Here is a 12,228-nt window from a genome sequence, read left to right on the forward strand (position 1 = left end):
TTTATTGTTGATACGCCGGACAAGCTTATAAGAAAACGTCTCACCCGTTTCACTGCGTCAACTGTATAGATCTATATAATATTACATGATACGTATAATATATATATATATATATTATAGGCGTTACGCAATAACAATTGAATTATATTAATAATAAGACATTTAAACATAATATAATATTACTAATAATATATCGTAACCATCTGGGGGCGCCGCGGCCGACAAATTGATTTTCCGATATTTCGTTACATAATAATATATAGACGAAATGTTTCGTAAAGGCGCGTCGCTGCTCAGCAGGGGTTATAGTGGCGGCGGTGGTGGCGACGGCGACGACGGAAAACTGTTACGCTCGTGGGGGTTGTGATCGTCATTCGCCACCGTCATCGTCCCCCGAGATCGCTGCATGACGTCAGCAGAGCGTGGGCTTCGGATCACTTTGCGAGCTTTATTTCTGTGCAAGCCGGTATATACACCATCACGACGATATTGTATATTAAAGGAGGATTAAGTCGGACGCGCGGAGGCGGCGATACGGTGATGGTGGTGGCGGTGGTGGTGGTGGCGGTGGTGGGTCCACTGGGGAGGTGGCATGTATATATACTTGTGTATATTATTGGTAAATGTGTGTGTGGGGTGGCACCGCCCTCGAATCGACAACGTAGTCCAACGCCGATTTAATAATAGTATATTATTATATACATAATATAATATATAGTTTGGACGATTTTCTGACCGAGTTTTCTACACCCGCGTGTTATAGTCGGTACCGTACGTCCGTACTCGATCTATCACCCCCCCCCCCCCCCACACCACATATATATATACAATAATATATATAGTATATATAATAGGTAAAGTTCAGATCCCGCGATTGCCGTTCCTCTCCCTTATTGAGATAGTTTTATATGTAATTATATGCCTGTATAATATATTAGAATATGAGACACGTGCCCGCAGATCACTATTACATATTATTTTGCTATGTACAAAAGCTAACATATGTTTTCTGACTTGCTGTCCTGCGTATTATGTACACCGTTTATAAACGCGTCATCCGATACGAGTGTTCTGCCTGCTCGGACTTCGTATAATGTCATGTCCGCGATACTCGAATCAAATAATCAAACGGAATAATATAAGCTGCGCACAGACGGCGAATAATAATAATAACGAAAAAATGAACCCGGAATCGAGTTGACATATTATGTATAATATGACATTATGGTGTGTGGCTCGGCGAGGTGCCCAACCTTTGAATAGTCGAGCGAACGTGTTTAGAATGTTTAGATTGTTTTATTACTCATCGTATAGTATAATAATATCATAATATATCGTTTCTTTTTTTTTCCGCGATACGGATTCGCACCTACAAATAACAGAGCGTCCGCTGTATTATAGACACTGCGTGAAAAATAATTTATTATAATATAATAAAACATGCCAGTAACGCGCATAATAGCATACCTACCTACGATGTTGAGACGCACAGAAAATTTGAATAAAACAACTATTAAATCGTTGGCACGATGAGATCGTATAGAATTTAAAATCTACGAATTTAAAAAAAATATATGTAAGTGCAGATATATTCCCAATTGTGTTAAATAAACCATTTTAAAAACAACGAATAGATAGGTTACCTACGTATTTTATTTTTTTTTTAATATTGATAGAAATAAATATAATATGTTATAGACTATATTATTTTCCTTAACTAAAAATGTCTGTCAAACGTTATTGAAAAACGAAAATAATGTGTGAATACTGAATATAATTTGATATAAATAGTATAAATACATTCATTATTTTTGCCTTACTACAGTTTAGGTTTCAAACTTTAAACAGTTCAGTTTTGAACCGTAATAATGAATATAATATAATTCACCTCGGCCTTCACCGATAGACCACGAGCGTAATTTTTTTATTGTTATCATATGAAATGCATAAAAGGTAACTATAAGGTATAGAAAAATACACATACATCAATAGGTATTTTAAATTTATAATAGGTAGGTAAATTGCAATTAATGCATTTAATAACTATAATAGGTAACTGGTACTATACTATTATGTATATTATAGACTTCAACCATGATTATAGTATGAAGACTTGCATTAACATCATTCCATTTTTATGAACTAAGGTTCTCAGTGAATACATTAAAATTATTTATTTTTTTAGATGCTACTAATTAACACGTTCCGATAAGTAAACGCATTCAATTTATAAATAGTACCTACCTACATAATGTTATTAGAACGCATAAACTACATATAATTATTATTAAACGACGAGTATAAGTACGTGTTTTATAAAAAAAACTATTCGAATGTAATAGTGTGATACATATAGGTGTAGCAAATAAGTATCATTTCGATCTCTACACCGAGATCATTCGATTATACTTTGTGGTAAAGGACGACTGCAACGCGTCACAAAAATATCCCTGTTATTTCGAGACTGCAGTTTTGAACGGATTTTCGAGCGACCTCGGTCATAAGTTTCGAGACTAGTAAAAAAATAATACAAGTGCATATAATAAGCCCACGCGATTCTTGTCACGATTCGCCAGCACCGTTTCCATATAAATATATATTATAGCGATGATCTCGACGGCAGTGTAGACATTTTCCGAATATTTGTCGCACACGTATACCTATATAGTATATATATATATAATATTATATACGAGAACGAGACGGCGGCGACTGCTGCTCAGGCCTCGGCCGTCGAATACCAATATATAATACAATGATGATATATTATACAGCTGCGGTATGAACCTAGGTTAGGTTATATTATGTGTACTACCTACTACAATAATGTATTGTTTTCCGAGACACCTTATGGGATCCGTCTGCGGCGGCGGCGATGACCGCGGCCACAGCCATTGCCGTCACACACACACTCACACTCGTAGACACACACACACACATGGACTCGCGCGTACAGGTAAGACGTATATAATATAAGCGTTGCGTACGTGATGACAATTCCGTTACAAGCCAAGGAGTGTCGAATCCAGTCGACCTTCGAGAGAGATGGACGACCAAACGTTCTTCACACACACGCGCTAGACCTTGGAAATGTAACTTCACCGGCGTCAATGACCGGTGTGACGTCACTCGGGGATTTTCAAGAAAAACACACATACACACACAAACATACGAAAATCATTATATGTGTGTGTGCGTATCGACTTCTCCACCCTTTGAAAAAAAAAAATCAAAACCTATCCCTGACCGGTTTCCAGCAGCCGAAAAAAAACCGGATTTCTTTTCCTTCTCATTTCTTACGATTCCATACCGACTTCATCTACTACTATTCCTACTACTACTACTACTACTACTACTACAACAACAACTAGGTACTGCTATTACTGTATGATGTATATATATTAAATACCCGAGCGACTATATTATATACTTCTAATCCCGCGGACGCGCGGCCGCACGTGAGAAGTTCGATGAGGCCCAGGGGGAAAAATGTTGTACGCTTCACGGGTTTCAGGAGTCATCGACCTTGCGGGACGGCCCGCGATGGTAACATTATATACAATATTATATATATATATATATTATGAACCACACACACATACACGTGCGTTTGATCGCGTCTATATACTTAAAAAAAACAGCCGCGCATGCGTATCTGTATATATAATATGGGCTCGCAGCGAGAGACTGGAAATCCATTAACGTTTCCTTACGGGTCTCGCGCGCGCGCACGCCTTCCGGTGAAGCAGTCGGCGTCGTCGTAGACCGTATTATATATTACATAATATACCATTTTATACAATATACATACACTTATTGTATTCCAGAGCAGCGTTTCTATCGTATACCTCTATATCAATTATCAGTCGTGGACACGGGACTTTATAATGAATATTCACCCCGCCGACGAAACGATGACGACCTGTTGTATGCGTATCAGCTGGTACCAATATATACGAGGGGTGTTTAATCGCCGATAGCCGTTATCAAAATATATTATAATATAATATAAATACCTACCACGTAAAATACTCTATATAACACCGCATACCCGTGTACGATACGTGAACTGCAGTATATTATATATTACCTACAAAGGTATATACGCTATTATATCGCGGTCGTTTCGCATCAGGTGCGTGTGTAATCGTCGTGAGAACTGTCCCGCCACGGCGGTATACGAGAATTCGTGCGGAAATCCTATCTTCGACCATTTTATATACCTATATATTATATATATTTAATATAATAATATAGGTACTCGTACAGTCGTACTCTTATATAATATTTTAATATGACATACAGCGGGTGTACCTATATTATACCTTCAGAGCCCGTGACATTCGCGCAGGATTTCGCGATGATATATTGTTACGTAAACTCTAATTGGAATATTCACGCACTTAAAATGTAATCAATTGAATATTATCGCTGTCCATTATAAGCACCATATAATATTATATATGCATAACATCAAGCTTGTGTGGTTACACAACAAACTGATGTGCGTCTACAGCGCCTGAAACAGGACCATCATCACTAACAATATAACGCACCTATACCTATAAACATTACCTACAATATAATATATTAAGAATACGTACACTCGTGACCGAGCTCGGGCACATAGCATTATGATATGCGTATGGAGTCATGCAGGGTCTTCAAAATGTTGTATGACGAAACCGGTGGGGATCGCGTAAGAATCAACATAAGAAAATATAATCCCAGCATCGTGTTGTTGTCGCACGAAATTCGGAAGACCCTATTATACGTATATTATGGTGCCTAGTGCCCACGCCTAACTACCCGTGGACAATATAATAATAATAATTGTTATGCTATACATTGTAATTATGCGTCTTGCTACGGTATTGTCCGAGTTGCGGTCGCAATAGACGAATTGCGGTCTTAATAATATTGAAGGTAAAATTGACGTCTTAATTGCGGTCAGTATCCGGTTATCAAGCTTCTGACCACTCCAAACGTTTGTGCAGAAATGTGCACCAAGTCCAATCGTTTATGCATAAAAACTGAAAGCTCTATCCCTAAAACAAAATGGGGGGCCATTGAAACGGTAGCCCCCCCCCCACATTGAATATTTGGATTTTTGAATGTGCCAAACGTTTGTGCATCGTTTGTGCAGAAATGTGCACCAGATCCCGACGTTTGTGCACAAAAACTCCCAGCGCTATCCAAAAAACAAAGTGAGGGGTATTAACACGAGGGTCCCCCTTTTTTGAAATTTTAAATATTTGTCAAATTAATAAATGTTGTTTACGTACCTAATAGGTTTAATAGAATTTTACTATTGCCATGTAAACGTATGACAAATAAAATCTTCAAATATTTTTAATTTATCAAGAAAGCATTTTCTTGTTCTAATGTTTTTGATTTCAATTGTATGAATAAATACAGTTTTTTCTTTATGCATTTCTTTACTCTATATTCAAAATTTGTATTTTGACCGTTTTATTTTTGTATTTAGCATAATAATATGTAACTATGTCAATATTTAAAACATAATAATTATCAATCATATTTTTTTACCGCAACTAGGATTTTTACCTATTTTGATATTTAACCTGTTTTGATCCCGACCGCAACTCGGATTTTTTTTTTTACCTGTTATAATCTTGACCGCAACTCGGTATCAACCCTTGCTACTATACCCATGCCCGTGCCCATGCGACCGTTTCCTCTGATGTTTTTCTTATAATAATATATTATGACACTTTGATTACGTTTCACGCGAAATCGCGTTTTATGCAGACCGCGATATCACAGCTTTTCAACCGAAATTCCTAACGAGAATAATACAGTCGCTATATTGTCATTTAATATTCTTATTATATTATCTATACCTAATCTACATAATGTTTTTGAATTATTTATATTCGAATTCCCTAACGTGTCGTCCGTATTATTCAAACGGTCATTTATAAAACTCGTATTTGGAACATATCACTAAATAAGAATTATTTTTTTTTTTTTAAATATACAGTAAAATCCCAAAATAAATGTTAACTCGTTATTATAACTGATTCTTCCGAACCGGTTACAGAGTTGAAAAATAAGCATACTGAAAGGACGGACAATTTTTATTTGTTATTCCGAGAAATTAACGAGACTCGGTAAAAGCTTGATAAATAAAAAAAACTAGTGTTCAACGAATATATTATACATCAATTATCAAGTATAAGTGAAAATTTTTTTATACAAAAATGCCATTTTTTTCAGTTAATATTCGATTTAAGTAATAACTACTGCAATCTACAGTATGTAGTATGTACCTAACCTGATTCATTAATTTTTTAGAGATTATTCTACATTTCTACCTACATCATGATTATTATTATTTATTATCAATTTATTGAATGACTAATTATTAGGTACCTATAGCTTTAGTATGTTTAATTTTATATGATAAACTACAGAAAATACCTACACCGTATAGAACAATAGCGTATAACAAATAAATAATATGAACCGAGGATCCGCCTAAACAATAAATTATTAATACAATTTTAAAATGTCAAATAAAACAATCTATACCTAATTATTTATTTAACTGAAAATTAAAAAAAAAAAACGAAAAGATACGTATGATGCATAATATTTAAATATTCATGTTGTATAATATGGACATTGCATTTGATTAAAGTGCATTTTAATGCAATATGGTTTACAGATTGTGATTACCCGTAAAAGAGATAAATAATATTTTAAAAGTAATTATAATCACGCTGTTTGCAATACACAAACACTGCTTGGAAGACTAAATATAAATGCTGATCTTCCTCCATCATTCATCAATCATTACTATTCACTATCATCGTTGTACATATTATACATATAATATAAATAATACATACATAATATAGGAAGCTTAATCATAATTCATAATATTATATACCTTATCATAATATTTTCTACAGAGGGGGAGAGTTAATGCAATCGTCTAGACGAACTCACGCAGAAAGTGGGCCACTACTGTAGAGGAGACAAATCTTATGTTTCTTAAGACAGATTTAACGGTTATTACGAGTTACAACTACATCATTATAACGACTGTCGCTGTTACTGCAGTCGATCAGCGGGAAACCAAAACATTTACTAATGATTTCGCGGTCAGATGACGGAAAACGAATTTTCCGGCTTATTGTGACGAGCGCAATACCAACCCAGAAATTGTTATCGTTCTCAACGGCGGACTGCAAGTGTATTATATGTGCGCATATTATGGTGAACGGAAATAGACAAATGTATATCAATGATAGGTATTATTACAACGTCGTATTTGTTCCTGGAAATATGTACACTGTACAGCCAAGGAATGTCTGAAAAAGGGAGGTCAAAATAAATATATACTGAATAATAGGCAATAATAATAAAAATTTCATGTACGTTAGACACTGGTCTCGTTTCGTTCACCTCTAAACTGCAGGGTAGAGGTGTATGTACCTTCCTGCAAATGAAACAATAAATTATCGAATTTAACCAAAGATACTATGTCGATTTCGGTAAAAATTAAAATTCATACTCGCTGACATGTTTTAAAAAAATTTCCACGGTTGTCGGTAGTGTTCTGTAAACCCTTGGCACTGTATGGAGGAAATAAAATAATATATTTTCTACAGTTGATCCATATAGACTCGATTTACGGTATATAATAGAGTGCTGCGTGAGTCATTTGGGCACTCCTTCGACCCGAAATAGCGTTCGTAGATATAAACTTATAATATTAATACCGTATTTTTAAAAAATAAATATGCATCTCACTCAGCATCAGAATAATAATGAAAATGCATTTTTTATTTGCCGGTAAAAACTGTGTCGCCTTGCCCACCTACACGACGTTTGCCGGAAATCGGTAATTCGATCATTTCGACCAGTCATCGTTTGTAATGTGAAACGGCTGGAAAAAAAGGGAAAGTGCACGCGATTATACAGAACGACTATGGCGGCGCAAACGTGCGGTGGGTGGCTGTGGCGGCCATGATTTAAATGCAAAAATGTTTGTAGTTTTTCCAATGCGCATAACGTAATATTGTTATGTCGACCCGCATTATGCATTGTAAAGTGTATAGGTATTGTAATATAAATGTGATTTCGCAAAAAAACAAAAAAAAAACAAAAAATGAAACAATCGGAACAAAAGGAGTATAAACATATCATTTATATATATATATGTATAAATTATACTTAGAACCATGTACACTGACTGTACACACGCACTTGAGTAAACTCGTATAAAGATTAAAGAATGCAGATACCATCCATTTGTCGGATATCAGTTTTGTAAAAAAAAAGGTAATACCTATGTGTACTTCTTTGGAAGCCGCACACACTAGGAGTAATATAGTAATATCCATACCATTAGCAATAGTATTTTTACACAGATAATGGATACTATAATATTATGATGTCGAGATTTCGAAGAACCACTTGAAGCCGATTTATCAACCAAAAATATATATTTTTGTTAAGAGGGGCCTCCTCGTTGCATTACGGTACAGTGACTATACTATATTAATATTATATTATACACGCGCCGGCCATGACCGCTATCGTTACTGCGGTTGATACCTATTAAATTAACGACTTTTGCGAAAGGCAACACAATTTGCAGCGATTTACATTACCTAGGTAATGACGATGTAATTCATACAACGTTCAAATCGGCAGTTCTCGAGTTCTACGCTACTCGCATAGGGTATAGCTACGGGAAAAAACCAAGACAATATCGCGGGTAGTTAATGCAATAAAACGACCCGGATAGAAAGTAGCCCTCATTAGCCTCATTGAGGAATAAAACATATAAAGAACTCAATTTCTATATGATAAGGGCTCCCCCATGACTAATTTTTTTTATATAAATTATGATTAAAACCATTTAATAGATAAAGGCGCGCACGAGTGCATGACCCCTGCACAGTATCAGACCATATTATATTCCGATTCGGAAACACCCGTATATTATAATGGATGTTATAATCTAATTATCGCAAATTATTTCCCATTTTCACAGCCTAAATTATATTATATTATTACAATATGTTATTGCGTTACTAAAAAGTTCACTGGTAAATATATAATAAGCACGTAACGTTATAATATATTGTATTTGCTGAAGATGCACAATACGAGAATACGAATTGTATTTATATCAGTTTCAAAGGCCAACGGATAAATAAAACGTTTCGATAATACGTGTATAATAATATATTATTGTAACATAATAGTTGGAAATGTGTTTACCCTAAATATTCTTAAGTGCAATATAAAATATAATATTATAATAGTAACAACTCCTTAAAGTTTTGTTTCTTGAAATCCTGGCCATATGCCAAGTAGTATAAGACCATATCACCTTTGAGGCTTTGGAAAACTACGTAAAAATAAATTAAAACGTTAAAAACTATAGTAATAAGCACATACATAATATAGTACAACTTTTTATTCTATATAATGTGCACGAGAAATTAAACATTCCCTTGTATTACCTACTGGCACTTGGCAGTCACTTTGATCTATGAAGAAAGTGTAGGTGAAAGAATGATCAAACTTTCAAATGTCGTTTTCTATGCAGCAGCAGATTTTGTTCACAATAGTAGGTTAGGTTAACATTCAATAAAAAAATTCGATCGACCCAAGGTCACACGTATCGTATAAATGTGCTCGAGATAAGATGTATTTATATATTATGTAAATATATCGACTCCAATGTTCATTAATTAAATATTTTTTCGGTTAGGTCCCTATTAAAATCGGAAATTTCCCACAGCGGTAGTTCAACGCAACAGGCCAGTATTTTATAGAGAGACATTTTTAATTTTAATCCAACCATTATAAAACTGGTTTTCTGTGCGGCACACGCCCGGTTAAAATATGCATATAAACACATTGGGCATATTAATTGCTAAATTTATTTCTATGCAAAATTAAAATGATTATATTACAATAAAATGGTAAGAAAAGGTTTATGTTCTCAATAATGATATTCACACTATATTAATAATGACATTTCTAAAAATTTTAATGGAATATAATATTATACTGGCGGTTGAAATATATATAAAAAAAAATAAACATAAAAGTATATAAATTGCACACACACACACACGCGTACAGGTCAAATTATGTATAAGGTAGGTAGGTACCTATATTTATTATATATTGGTACGCTCTGAACGGACTTTTCCTTCCGTGGGCGTTTTCTGTGTCAAACCAGAAATTCATATGATTCATTAAAAACACGACCGATTAAAATGTTTGCTAGGATATTAATTTATTGAACACATTTCGATCGCTAATATCGAGATATTGTATTATTTTATTTTTAGTTATTTCGAGCTCGATGGTGATTTTAATTTTTTTATAGGTACTTTGATGTATTCTTTATTATGTACAAGCTTCCTGTATATATTACAAGTTATAACTGTATACATAAAACAATATAGGAGGTATATAGGTGTATAATATATTATGTGATTGTGGAATGTGATACGGCCGATTTACTTTTGCAAAATAATGTACCTACTCGATGACTGTTTGATTTTTTTTTTCTGTTATTTGGTCAACATTGTGCACTATCAGCTGGATTTTAATTTCCTGTTGTTTGCTACTATAGATAATAATATATAGGTATGTGTATAATATAATTTATAACAATATATACGTCCATATGTTTTTTTGAACTGTAAATTACTATTTACGATAGGAAGAAAACGTGTCGCTATATTTTTACCTCGTATATTACGTAAAAAGAAAACGATTTTTCTCGGAAACCTATCGACATCGTTTGGTCGTTATTATAGCTGCAACGTATTATAGAACAACGTAATCGACGGTTTTCGAAAAATAGTCGTACAAGAAATCAAACAAAGTTAAAAACTATAGATATATTCGCACTGTATATAGGAGGAAAATCTAATAATAAGTAATCATTAATCACCTGATCCAAATCCGAGTCCCAGCTGAAGTCTTTCATGTCTTCGTTTATGAACGGGTCGAGCTTAAGCTCCATGTACATGCCCAAAGGGTCCATCTCTTGACAGGACATGGTCATGTTTTCTCGCAGCGTCTGTCGTATATTTATGTCGTTTTTCTCACACAGGGCGGCGCGAGAGTTGGAAAAACGGCACAAAACTCAAAAACGATTTAAAAAAAAAAAAAAATTTTAATCGCAAACAACCGCGGTCGAAAAACCACTGTGATTTTACGGTATATTTTGAGGATGAGGGGTAGAGGGTATTATAACGTTGTCGTGTATAATATGTCGCGTAAGCGGATCGCACTGAACTCGAAGTGAACACGCGAATCGTTCGTCTTACATTTTCCGGTGGAACAATAAATGTAATATTATTATACGTCTTGCGCGATTGTAACGATAACAATTAATTATTAAATAATATCAATAATAATTAATAATGTGAGAGAACAAATGCACAGACACACATACACAAAAAGAAAATCGCACACACGCGTGTAAACGGTCGCAACGTGGGGACTGAATCGTTTGCCGGGCGCATCTGATATTAATGAGAGGAACGTACGAGCGCGCGCGAGAGACCGACGACCTGTTGCTGATGCCGAGGCGTGTACGGCGACCGTCGCGTCGTCGGACGTGCGTGTGTGCATCCGGCGCGTCTGGCTCAGTGGTCGGCGGGCGGGTGGGGTGGGTGTAAGTTTTGCCGACGCGCTAGCGCCATCTACCGTGTATCGCGTGCGGTATTGATATGGCTGGTATTATGATAATAATAATTTGTATTACGAGTAACGACTTGACGAGACATTTTATTTACAATATATTATTATTTTAAAATATAATACAATAATAATAATAATAATAATAATATTATGTCCAGGTTCAGTCCGGTTCAGTGGCGCATTCAGTACTTTTTCTCGAGGAGAAATTATATTTATATAGGCCAGGGCGTCCGTCTTTGAAAATACAGAGCGGGGGTGGGGGCACTGTATTTTTTCAATAATATTGACCTTTCTGTTAGCCTGTTAACTACTATATTATGCATAGTTGGTGTGTATTTATTTTCATTTTTGAAAACATCGTTTTGAACAGAAAAATCAGTTTTAAATAAAAACTGTATTGAAATTTATTCATTTTTTTAAAATGAAGAAATACACAAACTCTGGGAGTGTATTCGTACAATGATATTTATCAATTTATCATAACTATATAATTATTTTTAAAATAAATAAGAGTAG

At 34.8% G+C, this 12,228-nt stretch overlaps 1 protein-coding gene across 1 annotated transcript in view; it reads right to left on the reverse strand.

Moving 5' to 3' along the window:
* Positions 1 to 11,625, reverse strand: part of LOC132945140 (cyclic AMP response element-binding protein A-like) — a 42,989-nt gene extending 31,364 nt beyond the window's left edge. The window contains exon 1 of the mRNA XM_061014797.1: positions 10,958 to 11,625. Coding sequence (XP_060870780.1) covers positions 10,958 to 11,071 — 114 coding nt within the window. The 5' untranslated portion in view covers positions 11,072 to 11,625. The remainder of the gene's footprint in view (positions 1 to 10,957) is intronic.
* Positions 11,626 to 12,228: the final 603 nt, after the last annotated feature.

Source organism: Metopolophium dirhodum, chromosome 5 (assembly GCF_019925205.1).
Source record: "Metopolophium dirhodum isolate CAU chromosome 5, ASM1992520v1, whole genome shotgun sequence".
Taxonomy (NCBI): Eukaryota; Metazoa; Arthropoda; class Insecta; order Hemiptera; family Aphididae; genus Metopolophium; species Metopolophium dirhodum.